The 19,166-nt window shown below is 41.3% G+C and overlaps 1 protein-coding gene across 1 annotated transcript in view; it reads right to left on the bottom strand.

Moving 5' to 3' along the window:
* Positions 1–19,166, bottom strand: part of LOC124234332 (vacuolar protein sorting-associated protein 26C) — a 52,938-nt gene that overhangs the window by 17,933 nt on the left and 15,839 nt on the right. The window contains exon 2 of the mRNA XM_046651655.1: positions 658–801. Within this exon, the coding sequence (XP_046507611.1) occupies positions 658–801 (144 nt within the window). The remainder of the gene's footprint in view (positions 1–657; positions 802–19,166) is intronic.

The raw sequence follows: 19,166 nt of genomic DNA, 5'->3' as shown, positions 1-19,166 counted from the left end.
TAACTAGTTAACGTATTTTAAGCTTTGGGTTAGCACCACTGTGAGAAAGTCCATAACTTACGAAGGGAGTCGCCACATTGTGGAACAACAGGAAGGCCCTGAATGTGAACACAGTTAATGACCCCGTCCTTCCTCTAAACTCCTTCCCCTCAAAACTTAAGGAGTCCATACGTCCTTCAGGAAGAGGAAACCGTAAGCACAGAAAAAGAGTTTACATTCTGGAATGCAGAACTCCACCCTACGCAACAAAAAGGGAAGAAGGGTCACGGCTCTTGTCTCCCCTCACCTGAACGCCAGATCCAAGAGCAGCAGCCGACACGGCGAAAAGGCCAATTTTGTTCTGGAAAGGGAAGCGCCAGAAGCCACAGGCACAACCTCTGGGAGCTCTGGTCTCTTGGATGGCTGAAATTAGTCCCCCCGAGTCCTCCTATCCTATCTAACAGGACGGAGAACAGGCTGACTTCCAGTGACAGGATGTATTCAGAATCAAAATGTCTGAGTATTTTTTGAGTTTGATGAGTAAATATTAATAGTATGACTATCAGTTTTTTATCTTGTAAAATAAGGACAGATAACAATAATAAAGCCAGACAGCAAGTAAAAACCGCCCCAAACCCGCGAACAATGAGCCGGAATGTGCAAGCGAAGCAGCCTTACCTTCACGGAATTATAGAAGGCCTCGAAGACGCCCACGCTCTTGGCACTGAGCTGCAGGTTCACGGTCCCCTCCACCGTCAGAAAGAGGCCCTGGTGCTGGACTGGGTCCTTGCCAGACACAACCACCACCCCCGAGAGCATCTCCTAGGAGAGGAATTCCTATTGTCATTTTAAAATTTATATTGGAAATTTAATTTCCCAGTCAAATTAGCACGTTTCCTTCATTCACCTTGTTTGTTAGCAAAAGTCAGTCCCAGTCACGATCAATTCGTTCGAAGATGCAGACGTTCATTGAGCCCATATTTCAGACCAGACACCTGGATGCCAGGATGGAGAAGGCAGGGCCCCTGGTGGGGGGCCAGGTGCCCACTGATAATTACAGGACAGGGCTGGACGCACACTGATGGGGAGCCCCGGGGGAGTAGTGAGCAATCTCATGCCATCTCAGCCCTCCTGACACTTTCACTCCCGCTGGGAGAACCCCAACAAATGTCTGACTTCAAAAGGGCAAGGGGGCAAGTGGCAGCCGCACACATCACACATGCGCACGGCTACAATCTCTTCAGAAGGACTACAATAAAATAAAGCTCTCTGCTGTAGGTTCTTCCTCAACTACGCCGACTAAAACAACTGCCTTTTCAATGCATGAGTAATTCAACACCAGTGTTAGCCTGGTGTCCTCTCTGCCCAGAACGCCTCACTGAGGAGCCATCTGAGGTCGGCAGTACAACACACGAAGACAACACCCCACTTTCAGTAGAGACCCTCCTCGCTCCCTCCACGGCCCTGTGCACTTTGGTGACATCCAAGCACAGATTTCCCTGGTTCATAAATCATTTAAGAAGGATTTCACAAGAGACTGTCCATTCATTCATCTGTAGATAATGACTGAGTAACAGAATATGGACATTACATCCTTTATTGGATGGCAGTTTCTTCCTGTCGCCACAGAACTCGACAGTCTCAATTTGCTATGGGGGTTTGAGTGGAAAAGGAAGTTGAGGAGATTAAATAGTGTCAACCCGAGCGGAAAGAGAATCCACAGTAAATACAAAACGATGTGTTTCTGAAGTGACCTTTGGGAACGTAGCATGACTGCTGTCACATGGTAATACAATGGCAGAAGATTCTTGACAACAAAACCAAAAAAAGAAAGACAGCAAAAGTAAAATGGTCTGAGGATCAACGCATTAAAAACTTCTGTCCTCTTGGTGTTTAAATCTGTTTACCTTTTATTTCCTCTAGACATCTAGTGAAAAACTTTCACCAAGTGCTCGCATTATGTGCAATTTGGTGAGCAGGGGATATTCTATGTCACTTAAATGTGCTAAATATTTTGGTTTTGTTTCCTACTCTCCCATAAAAAGTGCATACAAAAATTTAAAAGAAAATTCCTCTGAAATAAGTTAACTTTTAAATTTAATTAAAATTTTCTATTAATTTTTGTACAACCCAAATCAAACAGAAATCTAATTAAAAAAATTTTTTAATGCACTAGTATATTTTTAAAAATCTACTTGACTACTATGTCCCAGAAATAAAATGAGACAAAATAAGTTCATGAACTTTATCAATTGAACAACACAATAGCACTTGAGGACAGTTCTGCTCCTATCTAACTGCAACATTTTCAGTTAATCTCGTGGGAACCGGATCTGGGCTGACTATGGATTGGCATATTATAATCATGACATCAATAGAACCTTTTCCTTCCTTAATCTCAATGGCCAAAGAAGGAAAAAGCAGTGAAGCACCTTGGGAGTAAGCAAAGTAAATATTTTACGACCCAAGGGCCTCTTGTGGCATTCTTTGATTTAATTAAGAAAGAATATAGCAGAGGGAATACAAAACTAACAAAATATGTGCAGATAAATGAGGCATCCTTATGATATACAGGTCTGTTCAGTTCCTACCAACAAAAGAGGGACATGGTTAGTCCAAGAGTAGCTCAAGGAGCCAAGAATTTTAGAAACAAGATGGTTCAACAAGGAGTTGAGACTCATAACAATGAGAAAACAGACAATACTTTTTTTGGTTTTTGTTTTGTTGATGTTGAGCTATAATCAACATATAACATCTTATTAATTTCAGGTGTACCCGACAATTCCTGATTGATTCTGGGAAAAGAGGATAGAATGAACTTGAATAAGTAAAATTAAGGAAAACTCAAGACCTCACCAAGAACTTCCCCCTCAGACTTTTGTCTAGAACTCTCAACAAGGAGAAAATGAGATCATGGCTCTGGATAGTGCCAATATCTCACCCGACGTAATATAGGGGTCCTTCGACTGGGGGCCATGATTTCAAAGAGGGGCCGCTCACAGAACCCCAGAAACGATATACAAAGTCATCCACACGTGTGCTAATTTTTAGGGAGAAGAGCCATAGCTTTTGTCATATCGTCAAGGAGACCCTTGACCTGAGAAAGGTTAAGAAACACAGAAGAGGAGAGATGTAGGCCCGACACTTGCATGCATACAGAAGACACGAGGTGACAGCGCCCAGTGCCTTAGCCTGCATGCCTCACCCCTTAAAGGGACTTGCAACCGTGCTAATCGTCTAGGTGGGCCAGCACGGATGCGTCTGATCCCACCAGTGCCATGAAAACCTTACCCTCTGCAAGGTGACACGTTCAAGGGAACCATGTCACAGAGAGTCTGCTGCAAGTCAGCTCAAGTCCCTGCCCTGGAGGGCTAAGTCTAGAGAAAGGCTTCAAGCAGCCAGCTGCAACCACAAACCAAAAGACCGGGCGGGGAACCAGGCTACTGGGCACACCCCGACCCTCGCAGGCACGCCGCCTTTCAGCAGCAACCACTACCAAGTTCGTCCAAAGGGTGGTAAGAGACTACGTTTTCTAACTCTGTCTTCTCGAAATATGAAAGGCCACTACCAAGCTAGACAGCTTTGTCTTTTTTGTTCTCTGGAATGAAACGCCAAACCCATAATTAGGACTCTGGGTTCGAAGATGGTGGCGTCAAGTCAGCATTCCCCTCCAGCTTCCTGGAAATCACCCAAAAGAACAAGAAACAAAACCACAAACTCCATTTTCGGCGAAGCAAGGAGACAGTCAAATACCATGAAATAGATGTAAGAGCAGCTAAAAAGAGTGAAGACTTGCACAGGCGGGCATGCGGTATAAAGGCAAAACAAGCCCCTCGGCTGTGGAAACACGCTTCTGGAAGGTGAGGGACACCTGGGAGCAGCCGCACTGGTCACAGGCCTCGCTGGGGCTGGCCGGGCTCTAAGTAGCAGAGGTGGCGGCGAGGAACCCTACAAACACGCCCCACGCAGGGAGCAGGGAGCAGTGGGCTCTGCGGCAGTCAGAGAGGCCCCTGGCACTGGGAAACCTCCCCAGCTGCTTATCTCACAGGGGGAAGAAAAGGAAAGGAAAAAATAAAGAAACGCACCGTAAAACCTCAGCCAGCCTGGTCTAGGAATAAAGCCACCTCCTACAGGAAGGAGACATGCAAAGAACCAGCGGAGGAGCATGCACAGGACATGTAATGGATTTAAAAACGAGGGATGACTCATATGAGGAATTTAAAATTATGGACTAAGAACAGTTTAGTGGAAACCAGGGGAAAGGTGGGGTGGGGGGTGGGCACAAAGGGTGAAGTGGTGGGCACAAAGGGTGAAGTGGTGCACCTACAACATGACTGACAAACATTAATGTACAACTGAAATTTCACAAGATTGTAATCTATCAATAACTCAATAAAAAAATAATAAAAATAAAAATAAATAAAATAAAAACGAGGGATGAGGGGGGCTGGCCCCATGGCCGAGTGGTTAAGTTCGCGCGCTCCGCTGCAGGCATCCCAGTGTTTCGTTGGTTCGAATCCTGGGCGCGGACATGGCACTGCTCATGGAGCCACGCTGAGGCAGCGTCCCACATGCCACGATTAGAAGGACCCACAACGAAGAATATACAACTATGTACCTGGGGGTTTTGGGGAGAAAAAGGAAAAAAAAAAAAAAATTTTAAATTAAAAAAAAAAATGAGGGACAAGGGAAGGAGAGGGAGAGAAATCCAGGTGGCAGATGAACATACAAACGACAGACCACATCACTCTTCTTCGGCTTCTCATGTCACTCAGGGTAAAGGCCAAGGTCATTTCACTGCCTAAAAGGAGGAGGTGTCCCTCCCCCTGACCTGTCTGACCTCATCTCTTCCCCCCTTAGTCACTCCGATGCTCTCACTAGCCCCCTTGCTGTTCCTTTAACACCCTGCACAATCCAGCCTCGGGGCATCTGCACATGTTCTTCCCTCCACCTGGATGCTCTTCCTCTGGATACCCACACGGCTTGTGACAGAGTCTCTCCCTGACCTAACTCTACTCGGCCTCCCTGAGCTCTTTTTCAACTAGCCTCAACTTTTGGATCTGTGTTCCTCTCTGCATCACCCAATTTTAGCAAGAATTCTGCTAAGTCAGTTGAGCCATCCTCCAGGTCTGATCACCCAATATTTGATGGGGTTCCTCATCCTCCACCATCCCCCACATGATGTCTCATCACCCTGGACCACCTTCAGCAAGAACCCCGGTAGGTCACTTTAGCCAGGATGCCCCCTGACCCGTGATGTTTCTTCTCAGTAATTTTCCATCCACTGACTTGCTCCTGGGTTATTGATTCCCACTTGCCCATGCTGTAGTTGGAGTTGAGCCGGACCTGTCTCCCACTGCTAGACCCCATTATACTGTTGCCAGAGTTCCCCCTTGAATAAACCCTGCCTTACCCTCTTTAACAAGTATCATGAATAATTTTTTCTTTAACACGTATTCCCTTATCTCCATCAAGTCACTGCTCAAATGATACCATTTTTTTATTGAGTTCATAATAGTTTACATCAATGTGAGATTTCAGTTGTACATTATTTCCTGTCACCACATAAGTGCTCCCCTTCACCCCCTGTGCCCACCTCCCAACCCCCTTCCCCCAGTAACCACTGAACTGTTTTCTTTGTCCATGTATTTGTTTATATTCCATATATGAGTGAAATCATCTGGTGTTTGTCTTTCTCAGACTGGCTTATTTCACTTAGCATAATTCCCTCCAGGCCCTTCCATGTTATTGCAAATGGGATGAATTTGTCTTTGTTTATGGCTGAGTAGTATTCCACTGTATATATACATACCACATCTTTATCCAATCATCTGTCGATGGGCACTTGGATTGTTTCCATGTCTTGGCTATTGTGAATTGTGCTGCAATGAACATAGTGATGCGTATGCTACTTTGGATTGTTGATTTCAAATTGTTTGGGTGGATACCCAGTAGTGGGATACCTGGGTCATATGGTAGTTCTACTTTTAGTTTAGTTTAGTTTTTTTCCCCTGCTTTTTCTCCCCAAATCCCCCCAGTACATAGTTGTATATTTTAGTTGTGGGTCTTTCTAGTTGTGGCATGTGGGACGCTGCCTCAGCATGGCCTGAGGAGCGGCGCCATGTTCGTGCTCAGGATCTGAAGCCGCCAAAGCAGAGTGCACGAACACAACCACTGGGCCATGGGGCTGGCCCCTATTTTTAGTTTTTTGAGGAATCTCTATACTGTTTTCCATAGTGATTGCACCAGTTTGCATTCCCACCAGCAGTGTGTGAGGGTTCCCTTCTCTCCACACTCTCTCCAACATTTGTTATTTTTAGTCTTAGTGATTATAGCCATTTTAACAGGTGTAAGGTGGTATCTTAGTGTAGTTTTGATTTGCATTTCCCTGATGATTAGTGATGTTGAACATCTTTTCATGTGTTTATTGGCCATCTGTATATCTTCTTTGGAAAAATGTCTCTTCGTATCCTCTGCCCATTTTTTGATCAGGTTGTTTGTTTTTTTGTTGTTCAGTTGTGTGAGTTCCTTATATATTATGGAGATTAACCCCTTGTCAGATATATGATTTGCAAATATTTTCTCCCAATTGATGGATTGTCTCTTTGTTTTGATTCTAGTTTCTTTTGCCTTGCAGAAGCTCTTAGTAGGATGAACTCCCACTTGTTTTTGTTTCCCTTGTCTGAGAAGACATGGTATTTGAAAAGATTCTTTTTAGTTCGATGTCAAAGAGTGTACTACCGATATTATCTTCTAGAAGTTTTACAGTTTCAGGACGTATCTTCAAGTCTTTGATCCATTTTGAGTTTATTTTTGTGTATGACATGAGATAGTGGTCTACCTTCATTCTTTTGCACGTGGCTGTCCAGTTTTCCCAACACCATTTATTGAAGAGACTGTCTTTTCTCCGTTGTGTGTTCTTGGTATCTTTGTTGAAGATTAGCTGTCCGTAGATGTGTGGCCTTATTTCTGGGCTTTCAGTCCTGTTCCATTGATCTGTGTGACTATTTTTATACCAGTACCATGCTGTTTTGATCACTATGGCTTTGAAGTACATTTTGACGTCAGGGATTATGATGTCTCCAGCTTTGTTCTTTTTTCTCAGGATTGCCTTAGCAATTTGGGGTCTTTGGTTGCCCCATATGAATTTTAGGATTCTTTGCTCTATTTCTGTGAAGAATGTCACTGGGATTCTGATTGGGATTGCATTGAATCTGTGGCTTGCTTTAGGTAGTATGGACATTTTAACTGTGTTTATTCTTCCAATCCATGTGCATGGAATCTCTTTCCATCTCTTTATGTCATTATCAATTTCTTTCGGTAATGTCTTACAGTTTTTCATTGTATAAGTTCTTCACCTCCTTGCTTAAATTTATTCCTAGGTACTTTATTCTTTTGGTTGCAATTGCAAATGGAATTGTATTCTTGAGTTCTCTTTCTGTAAGTTTGTTATTGGAGTATGGAAAAGCAACTGGCTTTCGTAAGTTGATTCTGTACCCTGCAACTTTACTGTAGTTGTTAATTATTTCTATTAGTTTTCCAATGGATTTTTGGGGGTTCTCTCTCTATATAAGATCATGTCGTCTGCAAACAGCAAAAGTTTCACTTCTTCACTCTCTATTTGGATTCCTTTTATTCCTTTCTCTTGCCTAACTGCTCTGGCCAAAACCTCCAGTACTATGTTAAATAAGAGTGGTGACAGTGGCATCCTTGTCTTGTTCCTGTTCTCAGGGGGATGGTGTTCATTTTTTGCCCATTCAGTATGATGTTAGCTGTGTGTTTGTCATATACGGTCTTTATCATGTTGAGGTAATTTCCTTCTATCCCCATTTTGTTAAGAGTTTTTATCATAAATGGCTGTTGGATCTTGTCAAATGCCTTCTCTGCATCTATTGAGATGATAATGTGGTTTTTATTCCTCAATTTGTTGATGTGCTGTATCGCGTTGATTGACTTGCAGATGTTGAACCCTCCCTGTGTCCACGGTATGAATCCCACTTGATCATGATGTATGATCCTTTTGATGTATTGCTGAATTCGGGTTGCCAAAATTTTGTTGAGGATTTTTACATCTATGTTCATCAGCAATAATGGCCTGTAGTTTTCCTCAAATGACACCATTTTTGTGAGGCCTTCCCTGATCACCCCTATTTAAAACTGCACCGTCCCTCCCCAACACTCATATCCCCCCTCCCTGGCTCTGCTCTGTAGCACTTGTCACCTTGTAAAATACTACATAAGTACCTACCCATTTTATTTATTATCTGTACCCCTGGGATGTAAACTCCACAAGGGTTGAGTGATCGCAAGAGTAGGCACTCAATGAATGTTCACTGAATGACTGCATGACCATTCACAGGAAAAACCAGACCATCAAGCAGACGAAAATTGTGAACTTGGATTTCACCATGAATTTTTAAAATATATGAAGAAATAGCTTCCACAAAGGATGAACACAAAATGGAACTATAAGAGCTCAGGGATGATGAAATGGTGAGGCAAGAGAAAGAGATAAAAATAGAAGACAAGCTCAGAAAAGAGGTGGGAGGAAAAAAAAAGGATCACATAAAAGAGGTGAAATACAAAGGCAAAATACACCAAGAGCAGAATACACAGAAGAGGCGAAAATTGTACACAAAGGGCAGAAATGAGAAAAGTCAAACAGATCAAATGAAAATTTAAGAAAGAATTAAAAAGAATGACCAAAAAATTGATAAAAATGAGATAGGTGAGGAACATCCAAATATGCGTAATGAAGTTCCCGAACAAGAAAAGTGAAATAACAGAACAAACGTTTACTGATAAAATTCTAAAATACTGCAAGGGTAAGTGAATCAGGAATGGCCACAAAACAGAGAGACTCTAACAAAATCATTCTACTTCCTTTAGGGGTCAGGCAAAAGATCAAGTCAATTATACAAGGAGAAAAAAGCAGACTTCTACACAGCCAAGGGCAACTCAGAACGAAAGCAGAGCAAGACCCATGACAGCGCTCAAGGAAACAAAGTGTGACTCTCGAATTTTATAGCTGCCTAAACAGTCACTAGAGTAGAAAGGGAGTTTTAAATGTGCAAAAGCATGCAAGCAAACAAAAACCCCAACGCACAGCGTATCAAAGTCCTTCTTTTTTGTTTTTTTTTGTTTTTTTTTGGAGGAAGATTAGCCCTCAGCTAACTACTGCCAGTCCTCCTCTTTTTGCTGAGGAAGCCTGGCTCTGAGCTAACATCCGTGCCCATCTTCCTCTAGTTTATACGTGGGACGCCTACCGCAGCATGGCTGCCAAGCAGTGCCACGTCCGCACCCGGGATCCGAACCAGCGAACCCCGGGCCGCCGAGAAGCGGAACGTGCGAACCTAACCGCTGCGCCACCGGGCCGGCCACTCAAAGTCCTTCTTGAGGAATTCACTAGATAGTAAAATATAACTCTCCGAGGGATGGCTAGAAAAAACAACGTCAAAAGGACCATTTATGAGGACTGAGTCCAGATAACTGTAAGAATTAAGACTGTGACATATGTGGGGATTACGGTGAGACAACAGAATGGGAAATACAAGTCCTGACAGTGCAGAAATTATTTAAATAACACTCGTCGGGAGAGTAAAGGAGCAAGAACACAGGAGGTGGTATTATGTACATGGTTTCCCTATCTTTGACAGCTGGGGTTTAAAAACGTCATTAAAGTCATGCTTTCCAACGTGGCAGCCACTAACCAAAAGTGGCTATTTAAATTTAAATTTATATTAATTAATATTAAATAAAATTTAAAGTTCAGGTTCTCAGTCGCACCAGCTACATCTCAAGTGCGTAAAAGCCACATTATGGTGAAGGGCTATCATAATGGACAGGGCAGATAAACAGTACATTCACATCATCGGGGAGAGTTCCACTGGACAGGGCTGATTTAAAGTTAATAAATAACGTAGTACAAATAAAGTTAACAAAGGTAAACACTAATAAAGGTAATATTTGTAATAACTAAGATCAGTTGGTAGAAGAGCAGAAAGTGAGAGGGAAAAGAAGAAGAAATATGCTAATTTCATCATTGTCCATAGTAGGGAATTAATAAATAATGTCTAAAACATAAAAGATTTAGGATTAATAAAAAGTTGTAAGCATAACAAGTATAACAAATAAAACTCCAAGTTATTCTATTTTTTCTTTTCTTTTTTCTTTTTTGAGGAAGATTAGCCCTGAGCTAACATCTGTGCCCATCTTCCTCTACTTTTTATGTGGGACGCCTGCCACAGCACAGCTTGCCAGCGGTGCCATGTCCACACCCAGGATCTGAACTGGTGAATCCCAGGCTGCCGAAGCGGAACGTGTGCACTTAACCACTGCGCCACCAGGCCGGCCCCAAGTTGTTAGAAAATCACACTCACAACATAAAGTAAAGAAAATAAGACTGTAGAAAGGAAGACGTTTTAAAAGCTACTTAAAAACAATCCCCTCAAACAACAAGAAAGCAGCAATGACAGAATTAATGCCAAAGACATCATATTAATAAATGGGCTAAATTAACATCTATTAAACAGACATTCAGATTTTCTCTCCAAGCAAAATCCAATTTTATGCTGTATGACGGAGAAGCACCTATAAACAACAGGGATGAGGGTGGGTTTGGAAAGGCTGAAGAAGAAAAGATAAGCAAAGGTAAATGAAGCAAAAGCGAAGAAATAAATCATGGGCTGTAATCTTAATATCTGACAAGGCTGAGTTCAAAGAACAAAGGGTTGAACAAGACAAGGAAGGGCACCATGCAACTCTAAATGGTGCAACTCACAGTAAAGACATGGGTATTACTATACATGGATCAGATAACATAGCATCAATGCTCATAAAGCAAAAATTACAGGGGATACAAGGAGAAATGGAGTAAAACACATTAGCTGTGGGAGACGTTAATTTACCTGCCTTAGATCACGACAGACAACGAGGACAAAAAGAAGAAAGGATATAGAAGACCTAAGTTACATATCAATAAGGCATAACTAATATAATAATAATAAGGTATAACTAACTGGCACATGTTGAAATCTACACCCTGAAAACGCTTTTCAGTCTCCATGGTACATTCACAAAAAGTGACCAAATTAACCCATAAATAAGTCCAACAGATCTTTCTTTAGGGAAAAAAAAAAAACGAGAGCAAAGCAAAGTATTCATCTAATCATGAAAAAAAAAGAGGAAAGCAAACACAATATCCAAAATAAGAAATAAGAGGGCAATAGGGATATAGAGGTAATTAATAAGAGAATACACTGTTCAACTGCATATAAGTAAATTTGAAAAGATGATAAAGTAAATTATTTTTCTAGAAAAATATAATTCACCGGAACTAACTCCAAAGGGGACATGAAACCTAAGCAAATCAATCACCACAGGAAAAACAAAGAAAGTTATAAATAAGACCTCCCCCAAAGCACCAGGCCCAAAGAGTTTCACAGATCATTCCCAAATGCGTAAAAGCAGAAAATTCCAATATTAAACTATTCCAAAGCATAAAAAAGGAAGGAATGTCTTTAAAAAAAAAAAAGCAAATGTAACAACGACTCCAAAGTAAGACAAAATCTACATGTACACACAGAAAGAAAACTAAATTTTTTCTAATTTATAAACATCAATGCAAAGGTTCTAAATAAAATATTAGCAAATATAATCCAGTAGCAGCTTATAGGACTATTACACCAAAACCATGTATGATTTAATCCAGGAATGCAAGGATAGTTCTATTATTGAGGAACTCATTATATTAACAGTTCTCCAGAGAAAAATCATACAGTCATCTCCACAGATGCTAAAGAGTCACTCGATAAAATTTAATATCTATTCTTGATAAAATTCTTAGTAAAATAAGATAGAAGGAAACTTCCTTAACCTAACAAAATGTATCTACCTTACCCAAAAGCCAGCATCAAACTTAATGAGAAACGAGATACATTGCATTTAAGTCAGGAATAAAATAAAGATGACCACTATTACCACTATTAACGTACAAGTGTTAGTTAATGCAATGAAATGGGAAAAAAATACGAAAATTGAAAAGCAGGAGGCAAGGGCCAGCCCTGTGGCCGAGTGGTTGAATTCTCACACTCTGCTTCAGCGGCCCAGGGTTTTGCCGGTTCGAATCCTGGGCACAGACATGGCACTGCTCGTCAAGCCATGCTGAGGTGGCATCCCACATGCCACAACTAGAAGGACCCACAACTAGAAGGACCCACAACTAAAAATGCACAACGATGTACCGGGGGGCTTTGGGGAGAAAAAGGAAAAATACAATCTTAAAAAAAAAAAAATGTAGGAGGCAAAATGATCATTAATTGTACATGATATGCTTGTATGCCTGAAAGAACCCAAGAAAATTCTCTGAAAAATGACCAACTGAAGAGGATTTCAGGAAGGAAGGTTGCTGGGTACAAAGTAAATATACAGAGATCAATAAAGCATGTACAAGGCAACAATCAATAAGAAGATACACTGGGAGAAAAGACTTTATTTTCAAAAGCAATAAAAAGTTAAAATACTATAAATCAACTTAACAGGAACTGTCTAAAACCCTGATCAGACAAAAACTTAAAACATGGCTGAAGGGCACAGAAGAAATGAATGGAAAGTCATACCATGTTTTTGAACAGGAAATTTTAACACCCTTAACATATCTACTTTTCCAAAGCCAATCTATAAAGGTAACACATCAGAATAACATCCAAATAACAATAACATCAGAGTTTTGTTTTTCTTTTTTAGAGGTGAGGTGGGATGAGACAGACTAAACAAGATGATTCTAAAATTCAGATGGAATAAAAAATAAATTTTGAAAAGAAGAGAAATGAGGGAGACTAGCCCTACGAGATATTATAATGTCATAATAATTCACAAAGTGTGGTATAGGACATGTACACAGGCTGAAAGGTCAATAGAATAGCATGGAAATTCCAGAAACAGATCCAGAAAGTATGAGAATTTAACACACGACAAAGGTAACATTTTAAATCCAGAGGGGAAAGGTGGAATATTCACTAAATGATACCGGAAAACTGGCCAGACAACTGGTGAAAGAAATTAAATTGGATCCATACTGCAAACCTTTGTACACAAAAACTTCTAAATGCATCAGACTAAAATGTAGAAACTAAAATAACAAAAGTTTTAGAAGCATAATGATTTTTATCACATCAAAGTGGGGATGGTCCTCCAAAGAATGACACAAAACTCTGAATAAATATGACTAAAAATATGACCAAAAATAAAGTTTATTTTATGAAACTGATTATGAACAATATCACTTATATAAATGACAAACTACAGAAACAACGCAACTTAATATAACAGGCAAACAACTAATTCCTCTAATATTTTAAGAACTAAAAAACATTAATGAAAAAGATAATCTAACAAAAAGATTAAAATATGGGCAAATGATATAAACAAAGAGTTCACAGAAAAGGAAATGCAAATTGCACCTAAACCTATGAAAATATGCTCAATCTCAACAATAACATGAGGAATGATCAATAAAACTACCCTAAGTGCCATTTTCCACCTATCAGATTAGCAAAGGTCAAAAAATTTGACGCTCTTATGTTGGGGAGGGAGCAACAGGCACTCTCATACACTGCCGGGGGGTCTAGAACACTGTAACCTCCTAAGGGCTGTGTGGCAATAACAAAAACATTTTTTACACACACCTGGGCTCAGCAGTTCCAATATTAGGAACTTTCCTCAGATATATTGCACATGCGAAATGACTTATGACCAGAGTTATTCATTGCAACATTGGTTGTAATAACAAAAGATTGTAAACAACTAAATTCCAACAATAGAAAAATGGTTGTTTTTCCCTTTAACAGTATCTTGAAAATCACTCACATTAGTATATACATGTTCTTTTTATTTTTTTAAGTCTGCATATTGCATCATTGTGAAAAAAGGGGAGAAAAAGCACTTGTACACATTTACTTACATATGCATAAAATATCTTTGGCAGGAATCACAAGAAATTGATAGCTTTTGTTTGCACCATAGGAGAGGACCTCGATGGATGGTGGGCAGTAGATGCATCCACCTTGAAACTCATGAATTTTAAACCATGTGAATTGGCTGACCATTAACATAATAAATCAATTTTAAAATAAGATCAATCCTGAGGCCAGCCTGGTGGCACAGCAGCTAAGTTGGCATGTTCCACTTCGGTGGCCCGCGGGTTGGCCAGTTTGGATCCCTGGGTCAGACCTACACACTGCTTGGCAAGCCACGCTGTGGCAGGCGTCCCACATATAAAGTAGAGGAAGACATGCACTGATGTTAGCTCAGGGCCAGTCTTCCTCAGCAAAAAGAGGAGGATTAGCCACAGAAGTTAGTTCAGGGCTAATTGTCCTGAAAAAAAAAAAAAAAGATCAGTCCCACAATGGGTAGCCTCTAAACCTAAATGTACAAAGTTCTAAGCCCCTTAAATTTTGATAACCCAAGGGCATAATCGTCTTCCTCAGGAAAAGATCTGAAGATTGTATGCTAGAAAGTCACTTTTCTCTGGATTATCTTTCACTTTGGACTTGAACACAACTGCTAGAGAAGGAAAACCCTCTTAGCTAACGCCTCAGCCATTCTCTCTCCAACATCCTTCCTTTCTGATGGTCCCAGCAGCAAGATGAACTGTGACAGCCATCACTGTTCTCAAGAGCCCTCTGTGTACCCAAACAAGTCCTTCCTTCCTCACACTCAGCAAGACTCTCAGAACCACCTGGGGTTCTTACACCACACTGGGTCTGGAGATCTTGTACACCAAGAGTGAGCCGCCCTTTCAGTTACCGATGGGGAATCACATGTGTTAAGTAAGCAGTTAACTAACACACACACACAAATCACAAGGTAAATGAGCTAGAAGGGAAAACACAAGTTAAACTATTGACTGCTTGTTGAAACATTCTAGTCTTTCTTAGTAGCATTCAGAGACCCATTTCGGTTGGAAAACGGAAATCAGAAACATTACAGAGATTTCAACTTGTTAGGTATCGCCATCTCTACTATTTTGTATAACAACTGTTTTCCATCTTGTTTGAAAAACAGAATAAACAATCACCAGATAGTTTGCCACATAGTAAGTGATGGCCAGTATCATGCGGTGTTAAATAAAGTTCTGGAAAGGAAAATTTTGAAGAGAATGTGTCATCTCCAATCCCATTCTGAAATTTTACTCAAGTGAAGTGAACGATTATGTTCACACAAAAATTTGTACACAAATGTTTCTAGTAGCTTTATTTATAATCACCCAAATGTCCTTCTACAGGTGATGGATGAGCAAACAGTGGTACCTCCATACGAACGAAGACCATGTTGCAATAAAAAGGAGCAAAACACTGACACACACAACAACCTGGTTGACTCTCAAAGGCACTATGCTAAGTGATAAGGCCAGATTCAAAAGGCCACATGTCATATGATCATATTTATGCCATTTATATGACACTCTGGTAAAGGTCAACCATAGGGAGTGAAAACAGATCAGTGCTTGCCAGTGGCTGAGGGAGTGAGGAGGAGAGAAGAGGACCACTATAAAGGACATAAGGGAATTGGGGGAGTGACAGAACTCTTCTGTATCTTCACTGTGATGGTGTTACAGTCTCAGAGAACTCCACGCTGGAAAGAGTGGTCTACTGCATGTGATATATCTATATTAAGAAACCCGTAGGGATAATCAAGCATACAAGGAAATATACCACTTTCCTGACAACAGGGTCATATTCTAAAAGTGATTAATATTTAAGTAAAAATCTATAAAAATCAATCAGTTCACTAGCAAGGGAACTGTAACAAAATACTCAGATACTAATTTGCGTGGCTTACATATACTTACTGCCAAAATAGCAGAAATAATGCCATCATTCCTTCAAGAAATATTTTTGGCATGCCTACCATGTGTTAGACATTGTTCCAGGGCAGTGAAGAAAAGAGGCAAAACCCCTGCTCTCAGGGGTCTTACATTTCAGTCTTGCCATCTGATGCTGTACTAATATGGTGAAACACAGCAGGCTCCTTCTTAGTACAGTATAGTATTGGTATAGGTGTGAATGAATACTAAGTAAAATGGGCCAAGAAAAATCGCAGCTATTGTCCAACGGAGTCATCTCTGAAATTGCTAGCTCTGAAACTTTCTTGCGAGAGGAAAAGAAACCTGAACCACTGAATAAAAGTTTAGAGGAAACGGGCAAAAGATTGCCAATACTAGTCGCAAAAAAGGAAAAATTAATAAAAGTAAGTGAATATAGGGTCTTAGCGCAGGAGTGCAAAATTTGAATCCTGTTGTGCTGTGTGGTTTTACGGGTTAGATACTACATATTAGCAAAATTACGAGTTAACAGAGATTACTAGATTTCAAATTTCAGTAATATTAAAATTCATAGAAAGTTAGAACATTGACACTCGTTGGCACTATTGGCATGAGTGAATGTAAAGACTCCAGACTATGAACTGAGTTCAAGAGAGCTCTGAGGACAGGGGAGTCTGGAGTTGGCCTAAATATATGCCAAAGTAATGACTGTGGAAGACAAGTAGTCGGCCAAAGAAAAGGTTTTGACTTGCCAGCCCACACTTACATAATGAACACCCTGAACAGCCACCAAATTGAATCCAGTCAGAATGAACTCATGTATGAATGAGAACAACAGTGTATCACCCAGTCCAAGGCGGATAAAACTCCAGGACTCGAGGGCAAGAGGTGAGCCCAGCAGCCAAGAAGGCCCGCTGCCCCAAGAGCTGGTGAAAGGCAGGAGCTGGGCAGCAGAGCACGGGGGCAGGCCCCTGCTGCCCAGCACAGGAGTCCCTCCGCTCCGGGTTGCCCCAGTGGCTCCCGAGTCCCACTGCCCACACATGGTAAGATCCTACTGTGGGAAGCTGGGAATATCAAGTGTTAATTCTGGGGAGTGCTAACGCAGCAGTGAAGGCGGGGGACGGAAGAACGTTACGTCTCACTTGATACTTCTTCCTATTACTTGAATTTTCTTAGCATGTAAAAATATATATTTTTAACTTACAAAATACAAATATTTTGAAAGATCTGAAACATATGGTCAAATAAACACTACTTTATCCTTTTTAAATTTAAAAAAGTTTAATTTTTTCCTGATTATTATTAAAGAGGGGAATTTCTGCCCATCTACCCCTTAGTTTTCCACTGATGGGACTTCTGTTCCTTTCCCAAAGATTATGACTAGAGTTTTAGAGTAATGGTCTTAAACAATCTTTTCTGATAAAACAAAGGAAATGCCAATTTTTGGCTGACATCATGCCTGATGTGTGACAGTAAAACCATAAGCATAAATAAGAGTATCATCATGGGGGTCAGGGTAGTGAGGATTAATGGAACCCAGCCACATTAGAAAGCACGTGCACCAATGTCATACACCACGAGAAGCTGCCCAACAGCAGGGGGCCGGCTGGTGGAACCCTCAGTTTCTCAGAGGCAAGCTCTTTCTCTTTAGATTGGCACCTGAGCTAACAACCGTTGCCAATCTTTTCTTTTTTCCTGCTTTTTCTCCCCAAACCCCGCCCCCAGCACATAGTTGTATATTTTAGTTGTGGGTCCTTCTGGTTGTGGCACGTGGGACGCCACCTCAGGATCGCCTGACGAGCAGTGCCATGTCTGCACCCAGGATCCGAACCAGCAAAACCCCAGGCCACCAAAGCAGAGCGCGTGAACTTAACCACTTGGCTATGGGGCCGGGCCAAGCTCTTTCTGAGCATCAGCAACCCAGGGTCAGAAGAGCTTAATCAGGTACAGGTTCCTATCAAGAGTCAAAGGCTACTGACAATCTCATAGTGCCCTGCCTGGGGTGAGTTTAAACACCAGAAAGGAGAACAACAGTGAAGTGGCCAGACCCCACCAGCTTCTGCTGGGCCTACTGGCCCAAAACCCCAGGTAAGCAGTTTGTCAAGGAGGAAACCGGCAGAAGACCGAGCAAGGATGGTCAGTCCTTAGTCAGTCTTTGGTAACCAAGGATGGCGGGCCTACAATATGTGTGAAGTAGGAGGCTGTCTTTTTTCGTTTAAATCCACCAGTAAATAAAAGCAAAATATTTTAAGCCGAGTTGCACGTACTGCATTATGTCTCAAAGTTAATAAAGCCTCGAAGATTTGGCACAGACAAAATAAAGTGGGTTGGTATGAAAAAACTTCAACCTTGTTGACTCTGGCTGGCCATTACATCCTACAACTAGTACTTTTCAAACTGCTAACCACTGGGCTCTAGGCTGTGCAGACACCTCAGCAGCCAGTTTAGGATTTGAGGAGATCCAGCAGGGCACGCGGGGGGGGGGGGGGGGGGGGGGGGGGGGAGGGACCACTTGAAATGGAAAAGCTCTGTTTTTATGTGCTTATAAAACAAACAATTTTAATAAGTATCATAGTCATAAAAATTGACATATTAGAATTCTACATAAGATTTCATTTAATAAAAGAGTTTCATTGCTTAAAAGTTTTTTTGGAAAATCTTTATCCTAAACAATTTTGTTCATTTTCTTGAGCAGTTTAGGTGGAAACACTCACTTTCGTTTGCGAGATGAAAGGTAAGATCTATTTTCTATCACATGACCTTGAGAAAGGCACCATTTCTCTGAACCTGAAGTGTCTTCTCCCTACGAGTGAGAGAGTAGACTGTCTCTTCAATACAGACAATGAAAGACCAAGGCAGTCTTTTTACACGTGGCTCGCCATATAAACGTGTCCAGAAAGTCTTGTGTGCAGGTAGAGGATAATAATTGAAAGTGATAGGAATTCTTTATAAAAGTATTTTACAAAAATTACATCTTTACCTGTTTGTGTAAAAAGTCATCTGAAAGGATCCAGGACTCTATGGCCAGGGAGCAACAGTACACAACATACCACAGTGCCCAACACACTGGATCTACTACCATAGGCAGGAACTGTGAGCCATGTTCATGCTGGATCTACTACCACACACAAGCAGTGTAAGCTGGGCACACTGGATCTACTACCACACACAGGAACCGAGAGCCAGGCACACTGGAACTACCACCACATGCAGGAACTGTGAGCCAGGCACACTGGAACTACCACCACACGCAGGAACCGTGAGCCAGGCACACGCTGGATCTACTGCCACAGGCAGGAACTGTGAGCCAGGCACACGCTGGATCTACTACCACACGCAGGAACCGTGAGCCAGGCACACGCTG

The sequence above is a fragment of the Equus quagga genome, unplaced genomic scaffold (genome assembly GCF_021613505.1).
Source record: "Equus quagga isolate Etosha38 unplaced genomic scaffold, UCLA_HA_Equagga_1.0 73442_RagTag, whole genome shotgun sequence".
Classification (NCBI taxonomy): Eukaryota; Metazoa; Chordata; class Mammalia; order Perissodactyla; family Equidae; genus Equus; species Equus quagga.
The sequence above is the reverse complement of the archived record's forward strand: the minus strand, read 5'-3'. Positions and strand labels throughout refer to the sequence as shown.